The sequence below is a fragment of the Halichoerus grypus genome, chromosome 2, assembly GCF_964656455.1.
Source record: "Halichoerus grypus chromosome 2, mHalGry1.hap1.1, whole genome shotgun sequence".
In the NCBI taxonomy this organism is placed as follows: domain Eukaryota; kingdom Metazoa; phylum Chordata; class Mammalia; order Carnivora; family Phocidae; genus Halichoerus; species Halichoerus grypus.
In genome coordinates, this window is record NC_135713.1 from 196,275,855 (window position 1) to 196,302,170 (window position 26,316).

A 26,316-nucleotide genomic window follows, 5' to 3' on the forward strand; every position below is an offset into this window, starting at 1 on the left:
CATGTATGTGGAGTAAAGTAAAAATTTAACTGTATTTGAAAAAGCATGACTATGCCATGGGCTCCTGTTCTTTTTTAAAGCATATATTTTATTACAAAAAAGAAAAAGCAGGTGAACATAGATTATATGTAAACTGGGGAGTGTAGTATACTTTTATTTTCATTTTAAGACTGATTTTTATGTGAATCTTAGTGCATGTTCCAGTCTTTGAAGAGTCAAATGTAACTAGATAACATATAAACTGTATTTCTTCTTTTTTTTTTAAGATATTATTTATTTATTTGACAGAGGGAGACACAGCAAGAGACGGAACACAAGCAGGGGGAGTGGGAGAGGGAGAAGCAGGCTTCCCGTGGAGCAGGGAGCCTGATGTGGGGCTCGATCCCAGGACCCTGGGACCATGACCTGAGCCGAAGGCAGACGCTTAATGACTGAGCCACCCAGGCGCCCCCAAACTGTATTTCTTTAAATTATCCTACTTTCCTATTTTGGATCTAGTAAAATATGCACAGAGAATGAGAAAAATATAATGTGATTTTTAATAATTCCACACACATGGCAAATACTGCTGGAATTCATTTAATCCTCATTTGAGCCAGATCATTAAATATTAACTTTAGTATGTATTTATACATGTTTTTGGAGTTTAAGTGTTCTATTTTTAGGTTACTAATGGAACTTGTAAACCGTTATTATTTATTACATGCATAAGTAGCTATTCAGATATGTTATATTCCTTAAAGATTTCTGTAACAATATTTCTCTATCCTTATACTTTTCTAACTTTATTTTTTTATTTTTTACTTTTCTAACTTTAAAGTATATAAGTGGACATTCAACATTTTATTTTTTTATTTTTTAAAGATTTTATTTATTTGACAGAGAGAGAGACAGCGAGCGAGGGAACACCAGCAGGGGGAGTGGGAGAGGGAGAAGCAGGCTTCCCGCCGAGCAGGAAGCCCGATGTGGGGCTCGATCCCAGGACCCTGAGATCATGACCTGAGCTGAAGGCAGACGCTTAACGACTGAGCCACCCAGGCGCCCACATTCAACATTTAAATTTTTTTTTTTTTTTAAGATTTTATTCATTCATTTGAGAGAGAGAGAGGGAGAGAGAATGAGGGTGGGGGGGGAGAGGCACAGGGAGATGGAGAAGCAGACTCCCTGCTGAGCAGGGAGCCTGATGCAGGACTCTATCCCAGGACCCTGAGATCATGGCCTGAACCGAAGGCAGATGCTTAACCAACTGAGCTACCTAGCACCCCTTAATACGGTGTTTTAATTAGATTTGTTTTCCTAATATTGTAAACAGATGTTTCCATTAAGGAATTTTACAGTATTTAAAAAAAGTTTTGTTTTCTTTTTTCCTTAAGAATTTATAAGATATTCTTAGCATCATATATACAAAAAGAAGATTTGAAAAGAAAACAGTTCAGTAGTCCTGTTAAAAAGTAGCCTTTTCCACAAATGGATATTTAGATTTTAAAAGAACTTAATTTTTTTCATTCACATAATTTTAAATCTTATGAAGAAAAAGTAGAAAATGTTCCCTTTCCTCTTTTACTGCTTTGTCTTCTCTCTCACAGCACTGTTTCAGAATGGCAAAGGAGAGGGCTGTTCGTTAGTTTAAATCTTTCTTCCACGTCCTATTTCTTGCCCGTGTGGATCTTGATTCTCCTTACTTGTTCGACACACACATTCTCTCTCACACTCATGGGCACACACAGGAGTGGGTGCAAGTGAGTGCACCAGCCATTGACTGACTAGCTAGCGCTTAACTTCTCTTTCCGTAATTCCTGAATGGGATCTGTCTCAGTGTAGTCATGAACAAAAGTTTATTCTGGATGTTATTCGTTAACAGCATTGAAAGAAAAATTTCACAGTTTGAATCTTTTGGTAAGATGTACTTGGAAAGCCTCAGTTTAATGAAGGTCCGTTGTAGTTTCAACACTGCATTTCCTTCTGGCTTTAGGGGATTGTAAAGTTTTAATGGTCCCAGGGTGTGTTCAAGCAGACTTCTGTATTAATTAACCTGTAATAATATTTCATTTTATTAAAATATCATACTTAGCTTTATTTTAAATGTTCAGGTTTTATTTTTTTATTATTATTTAAAGATTTTTATTTATTTGAGAGAGAGAGCGAGCAAGGGAGAGAGCACAAGCTGGGGGGAGAGGGGGAGGGAGAAGCAGACTCCTCACTGAGCAGGGAGCCCCACTCAGGGCTCGACCCTAGGACCCTGGGATCATGACCCAGGCCGAAGGCAGCCGCTTTAACCAACTGAGCCACCCAGGCGCCCCTTAAATGTTCAGGTTTTAAAAATGTTTTCTTCAACTCAACTAAGTATATGCCTTTATGTAACTTGGGTGAGAGTTTATTGACTTAAAAAAAGTTTTGTTTTTTCCCGCTTGGATTAATGGCAGAAAGGTAATATATGGTTTGTAGCTCGATGGAGTGGAATTGATGAAGTTTTAATTTTCTGTATGTTTAAATTTGATTTATTTTGTTTTGCTCTTCTAGTTTTTTGTTTTTGATGTAAAACATTCAGACTCATTTTCTACTTTTGATTTAGGTTCAACCTTAAAGTGCAGTTGCAGATTCTGGCAAGTTTCATGCTCACTGGAGTTTCTGGAGGTGCAAAGTATGCTCAGAATGGACAACTTTTTGGTCGCTTTAAGCTTACTGAAACACTTTCTGAAGATACTTTGGCTGGACGGCTGGTGATGACCAAAGTCAATGCTGTTTATTTATTACCAGTCTCTAAAGAGAAGTTAGTACAGACCCAGGGAACCAAAGAGAAGGTTTATGAAGCTACTATTGAAGAAAAAACAAAAGAATATATATTTTTAAGGATATCCAGGGAATGCTGTGAAGAACTTAATCTTCGGCCTGATTATGACACACAGGTGTGTTTTGAAGTGAGGCAACTCCATTATGGTTGTCTATATATCTTTGTCAGCTGATACAGTTCTGGTTTGGTTTTCTAGCTTCTGCTCTAACCAGAAGTGCAGTTGATTTTGAAGTGTTACAGAGGTGGGTGGAGAATTAGACCCCTGGTAACTCTCAGAGAAACCCAATTCGATAATTAAGTAACATCTACAATGTTCCAGTCTTATACGAGGCCAAACTTTCTGATTAGAATTTTAAATCAGCAATAGAAGAACAGATGAAAGGAAACTAAGCCACATCCAGGGACAGTTCTTATCTCAGGTTGTATCTGCTTGTGTTCTCCTCTCTTTATGGTTTCTTAGGTGAACTGTGTGTTCACTCTGCCATATTTAACTGGAAAGCCAATCTTCTTTAAAATTTTATTTATTTTTCTTTTTAAACATAAAATTTGGTGATTATTATTTATTCATAGTAAATTGATACAGTGTCCTAGGCCTGGTTTTTATCACTCAAGAGATGATATTTCACAGATGTTAGTTGATTTTATCAAGTATATTATTCATAGGAATATGGTGGAACCAGATAACCTTGATTTAGATATTAAGTGATTCACAAGTACTTCATTTTCTTCAGATGTCAAATGAGGTTAATAATGATACATATATCATTGGTACTAGTAAATGAGGTAATTTATGTAAAGTGCATATTACAATGCCTGACAGTAAGTAAACAAAGCAAATATTAGCCATAATAATTCTTATTAAAACAACATTGCACTTAAAAGAATCTCTAAACTTGGCTTCCCAAAAGGTTATCTCCACAAAAATTTTTAGCAAGCTGTAAGCATTGATGTTTGCATTCATGCATTTAAAAAAAAAATTTTACTTTGTGTTTCAGGTTGAACTTCAGTTTCAATTAAATCGATTACCCCTCTGTGAAATGCATTATGCGCTAGACAGGATCAAGGACAACGGGGTTTTGTTTCCAGACACCACTATGACTCCAACCATACCTTGGAGTCCCAACAGGTACAGAAAAGGAGATGTCTCACTAAAGGAAGTTGTGTTAATGTGAAATTGAATAACGCTAATATAGTTTTTTAAGCAGATTTGCCATACTCTCCAGGAGCCATGTGTTAGTGGAGAAAGGAGAATGAAAGAGCCCTTAAAAGGAAACATTTGAGGTTCATCATGTACTTTCTTTACTTGTCTTCAGAGTCTAAATGAGTTCTATTGCTTTTCTCAACAGCGTTAATTTGATAGAATGCCAAGCGATTCAGGAATATTTCTGAGTATAAGTTGAGTGGGAAAATTAGGACCTTTTAATGTGGTTCAAACAGTTCATTTAAAATGATTTTTGAATATAGAAGACATTTTTTATAATTTCGGAAAATGGAAAAAGAATCATAGAAGATAGTATTTCAGAAACTGCTCTCAGGTTAATGGTTGTATAAATATTTTCCTGCTTAAATTCACTTTGGTACATATTCGTGTCTTTATAAAGATACTTCTGATTTGTTTCCAGACTAACCGTGAAGGCTGTATGACTGCATCTTTCTTGTCGTCCTTTTCCCAGAGTTTTTATCTTCTTGGCCCCTGCTGCTGCCCTGCTCATTGCACCTTTTCTTTCTTTCTTTTTTAATCTCAGTGGCTCTACACAATAGAAGGTTATTTATTTATCACTCGTGTCAATCCAGTCATGGTCGGGTGGCCCTACTCCACCACTGATGGAGGCCCTGGTATCTTCAGTAAGTGGTTTCCACGGTTTCACCCTGTGTGTTGACATCCAGCTGGCAGGCAGGGGAAGAATGAGCACAGGGGATCACGTAGGAAAGTTTTATGGGCCAGGCCTAGAAGTGGCAAATTCTCTTCCCCTCACATTCCATTTCTTTCGGTTCTAAAAACAGAACAAAGCACAAGACGCCTTAAACAGAAAACCCAAATCATTTCTCCTTAATTTCGCTTACCCTTACTTTTTCCCATTCTTCTTTTTATTACCAAAATTCTCAAGCAGGAGTAGTTTATGTATTTCTGCTGTTCTTTATACTCATCCTGTGATCTCCGTTTTCTACTTCCTCACTCTCCTGAAAGTAATCAGTGATCTACTAATTGTAAAACTCCAGTCTTCTCAGTTCCCATTTGATTCACCTTCTCTGCACCCTTTCCCCTCCTTCCGTTCTTACAGCCAGTGTGTAATTTAGAGCTGGACTATGTAAGGAGCCTTCTAGTCGGTCTTCTGTCCTGCAGTGTGTATCTCTGTTCTCTCGTCCATCCCACATATTTCTTCCACAGTTAGTTTGCTAAAATAATCATTTCGTTTCAGTGGTTACAAATCTCTGATGGCGTCTCCTTGATATGTGGATAGTCTGAGCAGCTGAACACCAACCTCTTGTTACATAGTTCCATTGACAGGGCTTCCAACAGTAGCTTCAGATTTATTTTTTTCTACTTGACAGCCCCCTTTCCCTCTAAATCCCCATGCTCTAGCCATATTGAATTACCTTGAAGTTTCTTTAGTTGGCCGTACACTTAATTTCTTACAAATTTTTTAAAAATTGTAAAATTTACATAACACAAAACTGACCTCTAAACTATTTTTTTTTAAGATTTTATTTATTTATTTGAGAGAGAGAGAGAGAGCATGAGAGAGGGGAGGTCAGAGGGAGAAGCAGACTCCCTGCTGAGCAGGCAGCTCGATGTGGGACTCGATCCCGGGACTCCAGGATCATGACCTGAGCTGAAGGCAGTCGCTTAACCAACTGAGCCACCCAGGCGCCCTAAACTATTTTTAAGTATATAGTTCAGTAGTGTTTTTACATTGTCAGGCAGTCAGTCTCCAGAGCATTCTCGTCTTGCAAAACTGAGACTTTCTACCCATTAAACTCAGAGTTTCCTCCTCCACCATTTTTATCTGTAAATGATTTTCTCTCCCTGAAATAATCTTTGCTCAATATTGATCTGTTGATCCCCTGTCCTTTAAGATTCAGTCCAGCTCAAGTGCTCTCCTTCAAGGAGAGAAACCTGACCCTACCATTTTCATTATTCCAACAAAAATTTCTTCAGTACCTGCTGTGTGCTAGATTCAGTTAGTTTTGTGCTTTCAAGCACAATTTCTCTCAAATTAATTTTTGTCACTTGCATACATTTCTCCTGTTTTCTTTTTTTTTTTTTTGATTTTTTTAAAGATTTTATTTATTTATTTGACAGAGAGATAGAAAGCACAAGTAGAGTGGCAGGCAGAGGGAGAGGGAGAAGAAGGCTCCCTGCTAAGTGGGGAGCCGGACCCAGGGCTCGATCCCAGGACCCTGGGACCATGACCTGAGCCGAAGGCAGCCGCTCAACCGACTGAGCCACCCAGGCGCCCCTCCTGTTTTCATTGTACTCTGAGGTCTTTGAAGGAAGAGACTGTGTTTCATTTATCAGTAAATCCTCAACAGGGCCTTACACATTATTAATGTATGATATATTTAACTTACTAAGAGTTTCAAGTTTAAAGAAGGAAATTAGGGTTTCAAATGTGAGGGCTTACCAGTAAACTTCTAGGCATGTATTTGATATGTTTACTTCTGAAAATTATATTGTCTATAACTGTTATTCAAGCACCACTGACTGCAAGTGTGAACTGCAAAAGTAACTAAGAAAGTGTCAGCATCAGAAAACTTCTGAGCAGGAAGAGATTCCATACACTGTAATTTAAATAGTAACCAAAAGGTGTCTGAGTGGAGGAATATACTGAGAAACCATTAGCCATATAAAATCTTTTCTGGGATAAGGTAGAATATAGATAGATAAATGAAGTTGAGAAATTATTCTCGAGCATGTGGTCTGTAAATTAATTATAAAAATGCATTAGACCAGGGGAAAAAAGGACTTTGAATTAATGTGGTTCAGGGTTTAAGTAATTTTTATTCAAAATGAGCTCGAAGAGACTATATTATTTTAAACTGTGAAACTCGAGATGGGTCTTACTGGCGTATGTATTGTAAGTCCTCTTCCCCTTATTGAGCAGGTGGTACACTAAAGACAGCTGTGCTCATTGGCCTTCCTCATTCATGCCCGGAAACTGTAGAGGTGATCAGCAGTGATGGTTTCTGATCTCCTCTGAAGCACTTATTTATACTAAAGCAGTTGATAAGTAGAGTGGCCTATATAAATAAAGAGATCTTGTATTTTAGAGCTATACCTATGAATTCGTCATGAATGTCTTAGATTTATACTTTTATATATAACTTATTATTGGTCTCATTTATAAGTTCATTGAAATCACCACATTTGAAGAATTAGAAGGTGTTTTTAAAACTTCCGTTTATTTGTTTTTGAAAGTGTGTATTGGTCAAGTAATAAGTCATTTTTCTGAAATCCTCAGTGAACGTAGTAATAGAAACTAACGTTAATTGAGCACTTATTGCTCAGTTATTTTTCTAAACAGCTTGCATGTATTATCTCATTTGCTCTTAGAATGACCACCTGATGCACATGTCGTTATGTCCATGTATAGATACAGGAGCCCTTGGGGTCAGGTATGGATGCAAGTAACAGTTTACTGAACTAACTGTGGCTTAAACAAGTAGAGCTAGAAGCCCAGGGGTTAGGTGGTCTAGGACTTGCAAGGGCTCCGCAGTACCATCCAGGACTGAGGTCTCCCCTCCTCTCCACCTTAGAGCATGCTGGTTTTCTTCTTGATGTCTGTTACCTCTTGATTCTAAGATGGAGTTTTGTTTACCAGGATCTCCTTCCAGCCAGGTGAAGGAGGAAGGCAGAGGAGCAAGAAGGGCTTTCTCCTAGTGAGGCTTTGTTTGTGTTTTATTGAGTAACAGAAGCCCTTGTGAGGGACCTCTTCCTATAAGCTCATTGACCAGAGTTGGAGCTCCGGCAGAGGAGGGTGAGAAACGGAGTGTTTTAGCTGTCTAGGCTCAGTAGTAGAGGAAGGCAGAGGAGATGCCATGAGTGGTTTGAGGTAACTGTTCCACAGTTCTCCACATATATTAGATCTGGATTTAGCGATTACCTAAAGTAATTTCTTCTTTTACAGAAAATGGAATATTGCTAGGTACTGGCAGAATTATGAGTAAATAAGCTGTTTAATGATGAGAGATTCTTTGAACTAAAAAGTTTGAGCTTTAGTGAATGGTTTCCAGGAAATTGTGCCACTGGTCAGAGTTCTTTTGTTTTTTACTTAAAAATTTTAAGTTTCAAAAAAAAATAAGAATTGGCATGTTTATATAGTCAAAGTTTATTTTCTATAGTTTTACATTTCCTCAGAGACTTTCATTTGTTTGAAATTATCTGTCCGAATATAGCATTAGCTATAATTTTTAAAAACTGAAAGTATTAAGATTTTCCATGAATAACTAGTTTCCGATTACTGTAGAGTACAGCCGCTGAGAGATGGAATTTTCCTGTCTAAACCACGTTCTCGTCTTGCAGGATTATTTTGTAGGCACTTTGAATGTAAATTTTCTAAGCATCTCTTTACACACCCTTCCTATTTTGGTTCACATCCCTATCATTTTTACCATACTTGTTGCAATATTTAGTATTTTAATTGTAGTTGTGGGAAAGAATGCCGGTGATTCTCCACTTGGTTTGATCCCATGTAGCATCTGCTGTCCATTTAAATCTTCGAAACTTAGCCAAGTCATAGAAGGGACACTCGTAAGGATAGATCCCACTGCAGCAACCATTTGTGCTACTATGACAGGTGTTATAGGACATATGTACATTATGTGTATGGCGGACAATATTAGAAAACATTTCATATTGTTTGGCCTTTGATACTTTATTTTTTTTTTAAGATTTTATTTATTTTTCAACAGAGAGAGAGAGACAGCGAGAGAGGGAACACAAGCAGGGGGAGTGGGAGCGGGAGAAGAGAAGCAGGCTTCCCGCGGAGCAGGGAGCCCGATGCGGGGCTCGATCCCAGGACCCTGGGATCATGACCAGAGCCAAAGCCAGATGCTTAACGACTGAGCCATCCAGGCACCCCTGATACTTTTTTTTTTTTTTAATTTAATTTAATTTAATTTTTTTATTTTTTTTAAGATTTTATTTATTTATTTGAGAGAGAGAGAGTGAGAGAGAGCATGAGAGGGGAGAGGGTCAGAGGGAGAAGCAGACTCCCCACTGAGTGGGGAGTCCGATGTGGGACTCGATCCTGGGACTCCAGGATCATGATCTGAGCTGAAGGCAGTCGCTTAACCAACTGAGCCACCCAGGCGCCCCCCTTTTTTTTTTTAAAAGATTTTATTTAGGGGCACCTGGGTGGCTCAGTCATTAAGCGTCTGCCTTCGGCTCAGGTCATGATCCCAGGGTCCTGGGATCGAGCCCTGCATCGGGCTCCCTGCTCCGCGGGAAGCCTGCTTCTCCCTCTCCCACTCCCCCTGCTTGTGTTCCCTCTCTCACTGTGTCTCTTTCTGTCAAATAAATAAAATCTTAAAAAAAAAAAAGATTTTATTTATTTATAATTTGAGAGAGAGAGAGACAGAGATAGCAACAGAGATAGTGAAAGAGATCACGAGCAGGGAGGAGAGGGAGATGCGGGCTCTCCTCTGAGCAGGGAGCCTGCCTTGGGGCTTGATCCCAGGACCCTGGGATCATGACCTGAGCTGAAGGCAGATGCTTAACCGACTGAGCCATGCAGGCACCTGCCCCTCTTTGATACCTTTAAAAAAAAAACCAAACTGCTATTTTCTGACTTAAGAACTTTGTAAAGGTTTAATATCTCTTAACCAGGAACATACAGGTTTTTTCTTTGCCTCTTGTTTTAAACTTCACTAAAGAGAGCTTCAGTGGCCTAGAATTTGAAATTCGGTTTGTTTCCCTTTTGCATTTTACTTGCTGTGCAAAGAAACTAATACTTCTTTATTACCCGAAAAAAAGTTTTCTGATCCTTTTATGTAACAGAGGGATATTACATTTTTGAGACATTGCCATTACTATTTATAGACTTGGTAGCAGCTAGACTAGAAGTGTGTGTGCTTTCTTTAGTTATCAAAATCTTTTTTGAGGGGCGCCTGGGTGGCTCAGTTGTTAAGCGTCTGCCTTGGCTCAGGTCATGATCCCCGGGTCCTGGGATCGAGCCCCACATCCGGCTCTCTGCATGGCAGGAAGCCTGCTTCTCCCTCTCCCATTCCCCCTGGTTGTGTTCCCTGTCTCGCTGTGTCTCTCTCTGTCAAATAAATAAATAAAACCTTAAAAAAAATCTTTTTTTGCACTTGGAATAGGACAAAGTAATTAAAGTGAGTTTTGATTAACATAGTGAAGCACCCTGTACCGACTCTCTTGGGTAGTTTTCTGAAGAGAAGTTTTAGAATAAGCATTTGTTTTTGTAGATGCTCTGCTTCTTCAGTATTTTTAATGGTTCAGTAAAATTTAGGATTCTCTCATGTTGTGTTTTGTGTATTTATAAGGTGCATGTGTTTAAAATAAATTTTTATTTTCTGTAGACAGTGGGATGAGCAGTTGGATCCTCGGCTAAATGCAAAACAGAAAGAGGCTGTTCTGGCCATTACAACTCCACTTTCAATACAGCTGCCTCCTGTTCTCATCATTGGACCCTATGGGACAGGCAAAACATTCACTCTAGCTCAGGCCGTCAAGCACATACTCCAGCAGCAGGAGACGAGGTGAGATGGTGGTATGTGTGCTCCGATTTCATCATTAGGGCACAAGGCCTCTGTCCTTATTGTGAGTACAAAGCTAAGGCTAGCAAGACCACTTTAATTCAGCTTGGGGGGGAAAAAAAAAGACACACACCAAAACCCCAAAGGACTAAAATTTGAATTCTTTTAAAACATACTGTTTTTAAAAACTGGCAGTGTAGAGAATGATACCTTTTAAATAGCCATCAAAATTCCAAGTCTGCAAAAGGAATTGTGATATATGTTATAGCCAAAAGAGTTGGGTGTGTAAAAAATGTTCTGTGTGATAGATTTAAAAAGAATTTGGGGGAACTTGTTTCCTTTACAGCTTAAAGAGTAATGGTTTCCTGAAAACATCATTGAGTAATATGTTGGAGATTGCTGAGCAGGTTGAGGGAAATGTATGATATTAAGATGGCCACTGCTTTTGTTTGGTATTATACTGCTTGAGTAGTTTTGTGTTTTATCATTCTTTTTATTTGCACCATTTATTTCAGCAGGATCCTCATTTGCACCCATTCTAATAGTGCTGCTGACCTCTACATAAAGGATTATTTACATCCATATGTAGAAGCAGGCAATCCCCAGGCAAGACCTCTCAGGTATTTTTTAAGGCTTATTATGTATCTGTATCATACTTTATTATTCTTAAGAAAAGGTGTCTGTAAAGATTTTAGTAACTTGAAGAACGCAAAATCTTTAACTATATGTTGGCATTTGGAGGTGATGCCTTTTGAAGCAGTCATTTAAAATTAAGGAAAAATTTAAAAATCTTTGACCACATTCATTTCTTAAACATTAAGTAAAGAGAAAGACATCCTTTTTTAAGTTTTGTATGTAAAAATGTTGTTGCAATCTGAGCAAATTTTGATGTGTACCTCTAAAAGATACTATGATGAAATAATATAAATATGATTTATTTAAATCAAATTTAATTAAAATTCCAGCATATTTTGCATGGCAGAGTAGTCATGCAGTAGATATAAAATTTTGACTGTGATCATGCAGGTAATTTCATAGAAGCTACACTTTAGAGAAGCATGAAATATTGATACGATTTCTGCAACAAAATGTATTTGACTGGTATTTAAAACTTTTTGCAGTCATTTAAGAAACAAAGTGTCAAAAGTTTACGTTGATATAGAAAGGTCGTCTTAAATGTATATGGATATGAAATGTACTTAAATACGGATTGTGGGGGAATAAAATCCTTTTCTTCAGAAAACAATAAAGAATCATTAAATGGTTGTTTATACACCATTTGCTTTCATTGTTATATGAATTAATGTTTAGTTTTGCCATTTTACAAACTAATAATGTCATGCCCTGTGTTGTTTGAATACAATTATTGCTTACAAATTAATTTCTAACCACACTTTTGAATCATAATCCACTAACTTTTTATTTCTAGTTGAGTCCAGGCATGGAAAAATGAGATTATGCTATTTAATTCTTAATAACCACAACCAAAGCCATTTGAATGATTTTACAATTGCATTAAAAAGAACAAAAGAGAAAAAGGTGGTGTGGCCTGCTAACACAGGTTTTTATGCCATACTTTGTTTTCACTCTGGAAGATAAATTAGAGCAGAAATAATTGTTTTAAGTAGAATCCAGTTGTATTTAATAAGAAAATATCACATATATACAATCACTATAAATGAAAATGTGGTATTTATCACTGGATAAGTTCATCAGTAACTAGTTTGCTTCAGATTCTAATCTTTTTTAGTCATAAGTAAAAGCTCAGTAGCTAGTAGCAGTGTTGCTATGAGTGTTCTTACTTTAATGGAGGTGTTTCGTTTGCTTTTATTGTTGGTGTGTGTGTTTATGTTTGTATATGTGTGTGGTATGTAGGAACTGTGACAGCCTCAATTGTCCTGGTGTGCTTGGGCTTGGAAGCAATGAAGTAAAGCCCCCTCACATCTTGATTGACCTAGGATAGGTCATTTGTTATTTGGGCCTGAAGAACTGTTGTTGATTCACATCTACCATGTGACTAGCATTATGTTTAACTTTTCCCACGTAAAATTATGTTTTGAAGGTTATAATCCAACAGGTAGTGCGTCTAAATGTGTAGAATAAGAAGTTATGTCTCAGTAGGGTATATGTGTAGTTGTAGTGGCCCAGATATAGAAACTTGCTCTTTAGCAGAAAATCTCACCTCTCCGTAAGTCTTAAGAGTGGTTCAGTCAGAAAGCTGGAAAAGTATTTAAATATAAATTTCTAGTTATTTCATTTAGTAAATAGAATAAAATAAGAAGAGGCTTGACTTTTACTAAATCTTTTCTTTTTGTGGTCCTATATTTTCACCATGGTTTTTCTCTTTGGGAATGGTGTTAACTTGTAAATGTATTTCCTAGGAGGATAGTGCACTGAATTATTAAAATTTATTAGTACCATCTGTACTCAGACTAATTTGTAATTATCCTGATGGACAACAAACATGAGAGGTATGGGAGATGGGATAGAGGAAATTAGCATGGCTGAGCACTCTGGGGAGAGCTTGATCTGTCCCAGGATACAGGGGAAAGAACACAAGGGGGCACTAAGTATCTGCGTGTGACTTTGAAGATGTGCTGTCTCTGTGGTGTACGACGGTTGAAGAGTTTGCCTTCTGCTTAGTGTAGTCTAGAGTGGGCCATAGTAAATGCCATAAAGTGTGAAAATGGTCATAAACGTTTAATAGTTTAATACAGTACATGTGTTCAAATATACACACTTATGGTTGAAATGTATAAAATTCTATTACTTGCCAGGAGTTGAGCTTAAAATATTTGGGGATGGAGGTTTTAGAAACCATTTTATTTTTTTATTTTTTATTTTTTTAAAGATTTTATTTATTTATTTGAGAGAGAGAGAGAATGAGAGACACAGAGCATGAGAAGGAGGAGGGTCAGAGGGAGAAGCAGACTCCCCGCCAAGCAGGGAGCCCGATGCGGGACTCGATTCCGGGACTCCAGGATCATGACCTGAGCCGAAGGCAGTCGCCCAACCAACTGAGCCACCCAGGCGCCCTAGAAACCATTTTAGATTATATTTCGTTATTTCATTTAAATTAGTAGACCTTAAGACAGACTAGAGAGGAAAACACAGTTTCTGTGTGTGGTTCTGAAGATCGGTATCTGGTTCTGGCAGACTTATTACTTAGTAGATAGAGGTTATCTATGGAGAGAGTGTATATTTATTGCTTTCTGGGCAAATAGAAGGTATTTGTTGTTTTATACAGATCTTCAGAGTAATAGATTTTATTCTGGGATCAGGTCTTTCTGATTCTGTAGTATCTTGTGTAATAACATTTTGGGGGGTTTATTTTATATGAATTCAATACATGAATAAAATTTCAGGCAATCTCCTACTCTAACAATCATAATTCATGTGGGATCTGTGGATGGTTTGTTCCTAGAAATATGTAAATTACTTAATTGGTGTCACATTTCATACTATGAGCTTGAAGGTGACACTTGTCACTATTCTGCAGTTTTTGAAAAATGTTGGTTGTGTTTTAAATAATCTTGTAGACAGTGTCTACCTTAAATGTTGCACAAAATGAAAGCACCAAGAAAATATTTAAACTTTCTGAAGTCAGCACCAGAATATTGTACTTCTAAGGAGATATAGGCTTAACAATCAAACTTTTTCTTTTTAGTAGCTTCAACTTGAGGTGGTTTTCCAAGGTAATTGCAAAAAAAGTCAGTAGTGAGACTTAGAACTTCAAGTTTTATTTTTCCTTTGAGGGCGAAGTGGTGCTTGGCATTAGTATTGATGAGTAATTTGAAAAACCATTTTTCCAGTTTTACAATGAAATTTTCATTTAGGAAAGTATGGAAAATATAGAAAAGAACAAGGAGGAAAATAAAATTATCTGTAATCTCAGCACACAGCGATAAATACTACTAACATTTTGGAGTTTAGTTTCTAGTAATTTCTGTGTTTAAATGCACATATTTTAGTTAATATTAATGGAATCATAATTTTAAATTATTTTTTTCAGATAATTTGTAAAATGAGAGTTTTCATTTACATAAAAGTAAATTCCACTTTGCTGATCTAATTATTTTTTATTAAAACCTAAAACATGTTGTTTAACCTTTTTGTATCTATTTATTTATTTAAAAGATTTTATTTATTTGTGAGAGAGAGCGAGCATGAGCGGGGGGAGGAATAGGGGAAGAGGGAGAAGCAGGCTCTCTGCTGAGCAGGGAGCCCGATGCAGCCCCCAGGATCATGACCCAAGCCGAAGGCAGGCACTTAACTGACCAAGCCACCCAGGCACCCCCATTTTTGCATCTTTTAGAAGTGATATTGGTTACTTTTACCAAGTTTACAGTCCTTCCTATCAGAGTAATGCTTTTAAAATATATTTCTTTACTTTTCTAATTTATATATATATATTTTTGCTTCCCTTAAAAGTAATAACCAGTTTTTAAGTGTATCATGAAAGGTGAGAATACATTTTAGAAGATCATTAGATTAGGTTTTGTGCATATTACATTTGAGCTGCCTTTTAAATATCCTAAAGGAGACAAATGTTAAATAAAAAGTTGATATGCATTCTGGAGATGAGGTCTTGGCTGGAGAGAGAAAAATGTGTTAGTCACTAGAGTACTGGTGGTGATTGAAGTCATGAGCCTGGCTGAGATGGGCAGGGAGAGAATAGGGCCCGAGAAGAGGAGTGTGATGAGTAAGCCTAGGAGAATTCTAACCTAGGGAGGAAGAACGAAGGCAAGGAGAGGTTGAGTCATGGAAGCTGAGGGCAGAGAGTGTTGCAAGGAGGGAACAGCCACAGGGCTGGATGCTGCTAATAGTCAAGTACTGTGATGGGCCTGGAGAATATCCAAAAGAGTTAGTAACATGGACGTTTGTATCCCTTCATCGGACCCCACGCTCTCCTGAGTTCTTTTTTACTTCTTTGATTGCTTCTTGCCAGTTTTCTTTACTGTTTCCCCTTCTTTTCCCTGCCTCTAAATGTTGGGGTAACCATCAGTCATTCTCCCAACTAGTTTCTTTTTTATCTACACTTACTCTCCAGCTGCTCTCATCTAGTCCCAAGGCTTAAATATTATCCCAATTGTGTATTTCTTGTCCCAGACATTCTCCTGAACTTCAGACTTATACATCCCCCTGCTTATTGACTATCCCTACATGGATGTCTGCTACTGAATTTGTCCACGACTGAATTCTGTTCTCACTTCAAATCTGTTCTTCACTTTGACCATCTTTGTAAACACCACTGTCGTTCATCTAGTTTCAAAGGCACAGAATCATCCTTTCTCTTAAATTGCACATCTGGTTCACTAAATCCCGTCAGCATTACTCTCAAAATGTGTAGTGAATCCAACCATTTTCACATCTTTCCTGTTACCACCCTGGTCCAAGCTGTCATTTTTTTCTTGTCCAGACCCTTACAACAACCTCCTAGCTGGTCTCCCTGTTTCCCTCCCCTGCCCCTGCCTCTGTTCCAGTCGGTGGTGTGTTGCAGCCAGCTTGTAGTGGCTTGTGAGAACCAATCATGTACATGTCTTCCCAAGTTCATGTTTGGTGACATCATGTTGGTAGCTTGAAATTGGCCATGGTAGTGGATTTTATACAACAGAAGTCAGCAAACACTACGGATCAGCTCCACCCCTACCCTCCAAGCTGGTTGTGCAACATTTACCAGCACACCACTGTCCAGCCCTCCCCCTCCCAGCTCCCCAAACTATATATTCTTACCAGAGAAAGAGTGGTCCTTTACCAACATAAGTCAGATCATGTGACTGCCCTGTCAGAACTCTCTGACAGCTTTCCATTAAAATCAGAGTAAATCAAAGCCTTTATGAAAGCTGGGAAACCATGTGATTTGTCTCTGTGCTGGAGCATAGTAGACACCCAGTAGATCTTTGTTATATGTGAGTGGGTTAGAGATGGGTGGGTGGGTGGATGGATGGATGCCTTGTTTCTGTACCATTTTAGTAGTCTATTGCATGAGGCCTATTAATATTTTTCTTTTGAGGGCGCCTGCTCAGCGGGAAGCCTGCTTCTCCCTCTCCCACTCCCCCTGCTGGTGTTCCCTCTCGCTGTGTCTCTCTCTGTCAAATAAATAAATAAAATCTTTAAAAAAAAAAAAAAAAAAAAATTTTTCTTTTGCAATTAATGGAAGAGATGGTCTTTCTTAAGATTTTTCTGATTGTCCAAAATTTAAATTTATTTTTAAATCTCCTTTAGATAATTTAGGTAAATCTCCTTTAGATTTAAACATGGGTGTAAGAATTCTGAGGTGAAATGCAGATAACTTTTAAGTTTCTGTTGTAGGTGTGCAATTCACGGTTTTTTTTTTTAGCATAGAGAATTACAATATGAATTAAGTATATTTTTGTAAGAATATTCTAGAAAAAAAGTAATTCCCAAATGGGAATCTTTTGAACTGAAAAAACTATAGTGCTTATGAAACTGTTTGTCATTCTGTTGTAAGATTAATCTGAACACTTAAAAATAATTAGATATTTATTTTATGATAGTACATATGCTTTCTGTCTGAATCCTTTTTTGGTAGGGCATAGTCACAGTTGTATGTTAAATTCTAATTCAGTAGAGTGTTAATGGTTATCAGATTTATTTGTTAATTTTCAGATATGGCAGTCTTAACGTAATAATGTTAATTTTTTGATTATGCTGGTAAGATGTTAATAAATATAAATAGGAAATATTATCTTCTTTTATAGGGTATATTTCAGAAATCGCTGGGTAAAGACTGTCCACCCAGTTGTGCATCAGTACTGTTTGATCTCGAGCGCACATTCCACCTTTCAGATGCCACAGAAAGAAGATATTCTTAAACACCGAGTGGTTGTTGTTACATTGAATACTTCCCAGTACCTCTGTCAGTTGGACCTTGAACCTGGTATGCTGACTCAAGACACAGATAGGGTGTCTCTAAATGCATAGGGTTTCTGCATTCAGTTTAGACCAGGGGTTGGCAAACTATAGCCTGTGGGCCAAATCTGGCCTGTTGTCTGTTTTTGTAAATAAAGTTTTATTGCATGGAACACAGCCATGCCCATTTATTTACCTATTTATTACGTATGGGTGCCTTTGTGCCACAGTAGCTGAGTTGAGTAGATGCAACAGAGATTGTATGGCCAACAAAACCTAAAGTATATACTGTTTGGCCCTTTACCAAAAAAAAAAAAAAAAAAGTCAACCCCTAGTTCAGACATTTGAGTGACCACTATTCTGTTTGTTCTCTTATCAGATGGTATTTACTTACTATTGGTCATGTGAAAAATTCAAATTTGGATAGTGTTAGTTTTTTTTTTTTTAAGATTTTCTCAAGTTTTTGCTTTAAAATGCTTTTGTGTTACACAGTGTAGAGACAGCAATCATGATAGGTTTTTTTTAGACATACTATTAAGATTATTATATTTAAGTACAGGAATCTGTAAAATCAAACTAATACGAAGTACAGATAAAAGGTGACAAGTAATTCTGATAAGTATGGCAGAACTTAACCATCAAAAAGTGGTACCACTTTAAGGTACTTGCTTTGGAAGAATATTCATTTATTACTGCCATATTATAATGGTTGACATTGCTCAACACTTTTTTGCTCTCTCCTTTTGGAATTGCTTTCAGAGCCAGTGACAGATTCTTTTGAACATTGGAGTCCCTGGAAGGTAGATACTGTTCTCTTCACCTTGAATTCCTGGCATCTGGCCCAGGGTATAGATACCTGGAGGCCCTTGATAAACCTCTGTTTATCTTAAATGAATGAATGGTGGCCAAACTTTCTTTTTTGAGGGTAGATTTAATTTTAGAAAAGCTTCAAAATCTTTCTGAGACATGTCTGGTAAATAAGGTAGGTGATCAAATTGAGCAATACCATTAGGGGTAAAAAAAAAAAAAGAGAGAGAGAGAGACGTGCCTCTCATGTAATGAGACTTATTTTCTTGTGCATGCAGTTCATAGCTGGCTGGTGAGGGCAGTTACAAAAGCAGAGTTTCAAAAATGTTTTGAACAAGTGACTGCATCATTGGAGTGAGTTCTATTTCCTCCCAACTGACTTCTTTGAATGGAACAACACTTATTTGAAATGTAAATTTTGGTATGTTTATTTAACAATCAGTCTCATTACTTCATGGTTATACTCTGCCTATTTGCCACGTAGATGAAATGCCCAAACCTCCTAACAGTGTAGTTTTGTGGGGAAGTAAAGAATGGCTTTGAAGAGCAAGAATATGGAAGAACAACTTAGAAGTTGCCTATGTCCTTTGTTCTGGGCATTGCTTATATTTGATTTCATTTAATTCTTGTATCAGCCCTCTGGAGGGAGGGTTCTTTGACAGATAAGAAAACCAAGGCTCAGGCTAAATCAGTTTGGTTAATTCAAGTCACCTGTACTAGCTTAAGCACTAGCTATAACAGTTTCATGATATATCCAGTTCCTGATTCAAGCCTAGCTCTATTTAACTGTTATCTAATGAAAACAGTAGTTTTTAAGTAATTAGTTTTGTAGAACAAAAAACACAGTCTCCTTAACAGGGAGAAAAATGCACAAGCGTCTATCATGTTTAGGCCACTGTCAGGAAATAAGACAACAGTTATTAATACTACACTATCAACCATAACCATTTGTATGAATGGATGATGATGGTGGTTATTACTGCCAGTTAGTAAGATTTAGAAGGTTCCCAACCAAAAAACAAGTTGCATTACAGAGTTGCATAAAAAATGGTTTGGAACTTGCTGATATTCATAGAAATAGGGATAGCAATAGAGGTTCAGTTCTTGGGCCCTCCTCAGAGGAGGCTAATTAATTCAGAGAGTTTTATAACTTTGTCATTCTGTTGAGACACTATTTTGTTCTTTTGCTACGCTAGTAAAAAGAAGGCCCCCTTCTTCCTAACTCGGTGTATTGGCCATAGGGGAGAACTTTTTCCTTCTCCACATTGAGACCGTGAGATTTTTGCCTCTTTCCCCCCACTTAAGGGCAAAAGGACTTTCACCTCCCTTCTGTACACAGAATCTTGTGCCCCAGGGTGAGTGGCAATAGCATTCAAGATGTGAAATGCCTTCTACTCTAGATGCTTGACATCTGTCTGTCATTTTTTCCACACTGGTGATTCTGTTTTTCAGCCAGGGTAGGCTGTTAGACTAAATAATTTTATACACACACACACACACACACAAACCCCTAAATAATCAAATTAGTGAATTGCTAATCGATAACCCCTTTGTTTCAGTCAAGGTTGGATTATAACTTTCTCCCTTATATTAGATTTCAGGTATGATTTTCTTTAATGTTCAATACGTATGGTAAAGCTAAAGTTACTTATAAACTGCCATTGTTTTATTTTTGATATTTCATCACATAAATAATGAGAGGACTATCAGTGTCTAGTTGCCAGCCCTTCTTTTTTGGTGAAAAGCTGCTATCTTGTACTTCAAACATCTTTTTTATATGTACTCAGTCAACTATTCCTCTGGGGGGTCCTTAGCACCAGATGCCATTTCATATCTATTATTGGGTAGAATAGTTCTTTCTTTTCATCTCCGTTCTTCAAATAATGATTTAAATTAACGATTTTCTAAATTGAGGATTGGCATTACAAGTACTCGTAGCTCTGAAATGAGCCCACTGAACTCTTGCCTTAGCAGAAAAGGAAAGAACTGCTGCTGCCTTTATTGCTGCTGTGTGTTGCTTTACTGTGTTTATTACTGTACTTTGTAGGGTTTTTTACACACATCCTGTTAGACGAAGCTGCCCAGGCCATGGAGTGTGAAACCATTATGCCTCTAGCGTTAGCAACTAAAAACACTCGGATTGTCTTGGCTGGTGACCACATGCAGGTATGTGCCCTCTGAGTCATCATATTGAAGGAACTACTAATTATATTTTGATGTTTAATATTCTGTTTTCTAAAACGTCCTCTGAGATTGTGCCATGTATTACAGTTTAAGTACTTTAAATATTTCTGTACTAATAATGAAAAATACTGCTTTTTCAGAAGGAAAATTACAATCCCACTGTTTTTTTTCCTTCTTTGGATAGGGAGTGGGATGAATGAGTCTGTCAGTGTTATAATTTTCATGTTTTTAATTTGAAGATGAGCTTTCTAGAGTGTGACTCTTTGATTTTTACTTTTCTTTAGAAAATATAAGTTATCCTTCCTACAGTTCCCCAGTTCTTGTCCCTAGCATTTGTTTTCATGAAGGGTTGATTTTTTTGCCATCATAGGAAACAGAGTATACTTAATTCAAAATGATAGCCCACATCTCAAAGAATGTGTCTGATTTTATGTATTTCAGTACCTATTATATAAGGAAAGAGAAATAGAATTTTTGTATTAATCTTTGTTTTACAAAGTTGCAGTTTGAAGTTCTTTCTCTTCTGCTGTAACCGGGATTGAACCTATATAGTATTGTAGCTCTGACGACATCCAGGAAAGAGCTGAATGTAGAGGAAGAAATTCTGTTTTTGTTTCTTTGCCAAAAGTAGTTTAATTTTGTTCTTTAGTCATCAAAGGTATGATCAAGAATGGCTCCTTATACTTTATGAGATAAAAAGCATTATTTTACTGATTATTAAATTAAATTTTTTAGTCATAGGCTGTATATCCTTCCAGCTCACCCTTTTAAATAGTTGATCAGTTTTAGTGAAATAACTGATTAACTCCTCCAGTGATGCAGTGGGTTGCATCTCTGAAAGTTAGTGAAGTAATGGCTATTTATTATTATGTTGGAGGAGCTCTTTGTTAATCTATGTGTAGAAACTCTGTGCTACTGTTGATATACTGAAATGAAAAGTTAGAAATTTTAGCCTAGTTCTTTATAGTAGTAAAATTGTTCAGAGAAAGTATTTTTGATTCTGCTTATTCCAGCATTCAGCATGTTGAGATTTAGTACATTAGAGGTTTCAGCGTAGTGGATTTTTTATAAGTAGGTCAAAAAAGTGCTACTTGCATATTTAGTTAAATTTTCTCTGTATGTTTGTCTGTTACAGCTCAGTCCTTTTGTTTACAGCGAGTTTGCCAGGGAGAGAAACCTTCATGTTTCATTACTTGATCGACTCTATGAGCATTACCCTGCCGAGTTTCCATGTAGGATCCTCCTATGTGAGAACTACCGCTCCCATGAAGCTATCATCAAGTAGGTGTGAGCTGCCCCTTCTGTGTCACACTTCCTGCAGTCTGGTGGGTGGGAACTCTGTATGGCACTGATACGAGGGACAGACTAGTCCCAGCACAGTTACGTGGTGTCCCTGGCATTGCAAATTATGTTAAATTTTATTTCTGAAAAAGAGCACCTCAAAGGTCAGCTGCAATTTTTCACAAAATAGGCAATCCTAGAAACTAAAATTTTAGTTTCTACCAGTTATGATGTTTTCCTGTGACTAAATATGTAATATATATGTAAAACTACATGATGTAATAAACAGATATATTGACAGAACACTTAGTAGTTTCTTTTATGTCTGGCTGTGTTATATAAGGAATCTGTTTTAAAAGTAGGGAAAGAAGGGAGGAAGCAAGTAAGGAAGGAAAAACCATGAAACTTAGTCATAAAGTTTTTAAAGTTTTCTATTAAATACAGTATGCCTCTATAAAAGTAAAAATATCATAAGTGACAGCTCAATGAACAGTCACAAATTGAACATACCTATGTAACCCGGCCTCCTGATGAAGAAGCAGAACACTAGCAGCACTCTGGAAAGCCCGTTTGTGCTCCTTTCCCGTCACTACCCCACCAAAAACTTAGTTTTTTAAAGTTTAGTATAATTTAGTAATATTGATTATGTTAGTCAGTGAAAACCATTTTTAGGTTTCTCTGAAAACAATAAGATAGATATAAAAATAAATTTAGATTTAACTATGGCTTTTATCAATCTCTCAAAATGTGGTTCTCCTTATTGTTGCCAGTCATTTGCTGCAGTCAGTAATGAATCAAGTACTTAGTATTTTTCATCAGTAAAAAGTATTCTTTTTGCAGCTGAAGACTTGAATGTCCTTCGGTTGTATGTGTTTCAGTGTCTATATATCTTTGTGTTTGCATGTGTAAGTAAATGATCTATATAAATAAAAATATGTATTAACCAGGAAAATAGCTAGCAATTTCCTCATAGAGCAAGATTCTTACCTAGTATTGACTATTGTCATTTCTTCCTTTTCTTTCTATATTCTGGCTTCATATCTGACCAGATTCATTTAGCAATGGTATACCAGGAGCCTACTCTGTTGTTATTGCTGTGATTAATTTTGGGGACAGTCTTGCCCTCATGGTTGTTAGGTGTTTGAATTAAAATTAATCATGGACATAAAGCAGCATTATTAGAATTGACTATAATTTATAGTCAATATAATTTTTTTTCTTATGGATAAAGTTAATTTTGATGATAAATCACTATTTATTTATTTATTTATTTTGGTCTTTTTTGGCAGTTACACCTCTGAGCTCTTCTATGAGGGCAAACTGATGGCCAGTGGAAAGCAACCAGCACACAAGGATTTCTACCCACTAACTTTCTTTACAGCACGAGGGGAAGATGTACAAGAAAAAAATAGCACAGCTTTTTATAATAATGCAGAGGTACCTTAGTTCTTTTGCAGATTATTGACATTTTCACAGTCACATGGTCTATTCTTGTTGACTGTTCATTTACGATTTTGGGTTGACGTCCTATTGTATGTTATTTACATGAAAATAGCATGTAAAGTTCATTCTTTTTGTATCCGTTGATTTGTTAAGATCAGTCTCCTGTGGGAAACAAAAACTGATTTACATTTTGATTACATTTGATTTACATGTCTTTTTTTTTTTTTTTTAAGATTTTATTTTTTATTTATTTGACAGAGAGCACAAGCAGGGGGAGAGGAAGAGGCAGAGGGAGAGGGAGAAGCAGACTCTCCACTGAGCAGGGAGCCCGATGTGGGGCTCGATCCCAGGACCCTGGGATCATGACCTGAGCTGAAGGCAGATGCTTAATCGACTGAGCCACCCAGGCGCCCCTTGATTTACATTTCTTATGACAAAATACAAAATACATTACTTCGTTTAAAAGAAAAGCCAATATTATTTTCATATAATTATTATTGTTAGCTAACTAAAATAGACTGTGATTATATTTCATAGTACATACTCAAACGAGTTATTATTTTATTTATTTAAAGATTTTATTTTTTATTTATTTGACAGAGAGAGACAGCAAGAGAGGGAACACAAGCAGGGGGAGTGGGAGAGGGAGAAGCAGGCTTCCCGCGGAGCAGGGAGCCTGATGCGGGGCTCGATCCCAGGACCCTGGGACCATGACCTGAGCCGAAGGCAGACGCTTAACGACTGAACCACTCAGGCGCCCCTCAAATGAGTTATCGTTTTAAATGAGTAAGACTTGAATTGCAGAATCCTGTGCTCCAGAGAGATTATACAGGCCCAGAGGACAGTGTTGCTAAGCCATTATGTGCTATGACCTGTATGGTTCTCTTATAGTTTCTGACTTTCTAAGTTTAGAGAGAATGTGGGTAAATGGTCAGGCAGCAGACAAAAACCTGGTGAAGTCTTTAAGGGCCAGCAGGCCAGAGACTCTGGGGTTAGGTTCTGGCTGTCATAAGGGAGTGGAGTTCTGGACTTCAGGAAACCCAGAGGAGGGGGTATGCTTGGTTGGTCATTAGAGGAATGGGTCTTGATCTGTGATCTCCATTTCCCTTTCTTCTCTTGAGTCCCATGCTTTACTCATTTTATTTACAAAGAAATGGGTCTTATTATGTAACAGTAATTCATCTTTCCTTTTAAAAATTGATCAGAGGTCTATAGTTAGAAGGCAGTATAAGAAAATCAACTGCTGTTAACTGTTCAGTATAGGTGTTCTGCAGCATAGAGCTGTGGAAAATGGGATCTGATGCTCACCAGCTGCCCAAACCACCTGGAGTAACTCTTTCATCCCAGGGAGCTAGGGGAGAGGGGAACTGCCTCTCAGCTGCTGAGATAGCCTTTCTGTAAGAGCTGTGTGGGGATGGGTGCAGTACCTAGCTTGAATGCCCTGGCCTCCCTCTTCTTACTGAGTTTCTATACACTTTGTTGAATAAATGCTTCTCAATTTCTTGTAAAGTTTTTGATCAATCTCCAGAGACTTTGCAAATTTTGACCAGCTTAATAGATGTCTGTCTGGGAGAGAAGTTTCCCCAAGCTCCTTATATCACCATTCCAAGTCTATGTATTTTGACTTCAGTTTTAGGCATCCCTTCACAGAGGGATGAGGTGGAGAAATGGTTTTGTATTGCTTAGTGGTAGGAACTCTGTGTGTGTGTTTGGGTGGGGCGGGCAGTAGAGGTGTCTCCCCAACTTTCATCTACCCCCATATTTAACAAAATGGGTGAAGATAGGTTTTTCTTATTATTTCTTATTCTTTATTGCAGTAGACTCAGGCCACCTTTCTTGTTCCTTCTAGTGAGAGCGCCATACCTTCAGTCCAGTTTATTCTTCAGAACCCTTGGGCAGTCTATATATCTGAAGCACTTGATGTTAAATCATTGTGACAAAAGGGAGACTCTAGTACATATCTCTGTCATTCATTGAGTTTGTATCTGGCAGTGAGAAGTGAATCCTAGCTGATAATCCTCAAGTTCTTGAAAGAAATAAAAATACTGTCAAATTTTATTAAGTATATTTAACATTGTAAATATAAGTACATATTATTAACAAATATTAAATAATGTTATTTAAAATACATTTAAAAAACTTTATTCTCAGGGCGCCTCGGTGGCTCAGTTGGTTGAGCCTCTGACTTTCGGTTTCGACTCAAGGCTTGATCTCAGGGTTGTGAGATCGAGCCCCACATCAGGCTCTGTGCATAGCCTGCTTGAAATTCTTTTCCCCTCCTTCCCCTTCCCCTCTGCTTTTCCCCCTGCTCGTGAGCGTGCACGTTCTCTCTCAAATAAATAAATAAACTCTTAAAAAAAAAACAAAAAAAACAACTTTCTTCTCTATGCCCCTAGAGTCTTGCCTGACCCTCTGTTGAGCCTACCGTTTTCATATATATATATATATATATATGGAATATACATACATATATATGGAATCTGTTTTCTAAATATACAGCAATCTCTCAGCAGGCAAGGAACATGTTTTATTAATCATTGTTTCCGCCACTGCTCCAAGCATTGAAACTTCGATCAATTCATTGTATTAAAATAGATTGAATAAATTCAGTTGGGTAGAATATGGTGTTACTTTATTGTAAGGTTAATTAAATGGCTTGGGCAAACTTGTATTACTAGGAGGCAGTGAATTGTCAAAGTGTCTCTCCAATCCAGATTTGTCTTAGTCCCAACTGTGGTTATGTTAGCTGTTGGCTGCTTTGCTTAGTTGTATCAGTGGGGGACGGTGACAGTGCTAGATCTTGTACTGCTGAGACTTAATGGTGGCACTGACTCTAGGACTCTTTCAGTTGGCTGTTCGTTTCACTGGCCTCGTATCAAGTGAATGGACTGAGAAATCCTGGGAATGTGGGGAATTGCTTCCCTGACTCCCTAGATGGGGTTGCCAGTTTCATGGCCCTATCTTTGTCCTCCTCCCCACATAGGAAATTGAACCTGTCCCCATTTAAGAATGGAGGCTGGATGAAGGATGAAGGCCATTTGCCCATTACATTGTGTCTGATATTCATGTTTTCCCTGGGTGCATTTTACTTGGGTAGAATTTTACTGTTTGAAATGTACATAAAATTTTTCTCCTTTTGTTTCAGCAAAGCATTACTCCTATTTAGAGGTAGTTTTTAAATGACATTTGCTAAAATGGCATCCTTTATACATTTGCTT

General features: G+C 37.4%; 1 protein-coding gene across 4 annotated transcripts in view; it reads left to right on the forward strand.

Annotated features, from left to right (window-relative positions):
- HELZ (helicase with zinc finger) overlaps window positions 1-26,316 on the forward strand; it is a 160,346-nt gene that overhangs the window by 72,508 nt on the left and 61,522 nt on the right. For 3 of the 4 annotated variants that reach the window (XM_078065955.1, XM_078065954.1, XM_078065956.1), the window contains 8 exons: window positions 2,573-2,906; window positions 3,787-3,917; window positions 10,334-10,513; window positions 11,026-11,130; window positions 17,233-17,411; window positions 20,238-20,356; window positions 21,510-21,655; window positions 22,945-23,092. In XM_078065955.1, the coding sequence (XP_077922081.1) occupies window positions 2,573-2,906; window positions 3,787-3,917; window positions 10,334-10,513; window positions 11,026-11,130; window positions 17,233-17,411; window positions 20,238-20,356; window positions 21,510-21,655; window positions 22,945-23,092 (1,342 nt within the window). The remainder of the gene's footprint in view (window positions 1-2,572; window positions 2,907-3,786; window positions 3,918-10,333; window positions 10,514-11,025; window positions 11,131-17,232; window positions 17,412-20,237; window positions 20,357-21,509; window positions 21,656-22,944; window positions 23,093-26,316) is intronic. The other variant, XM_078065957.1, reaches the window with a different exon arrangement.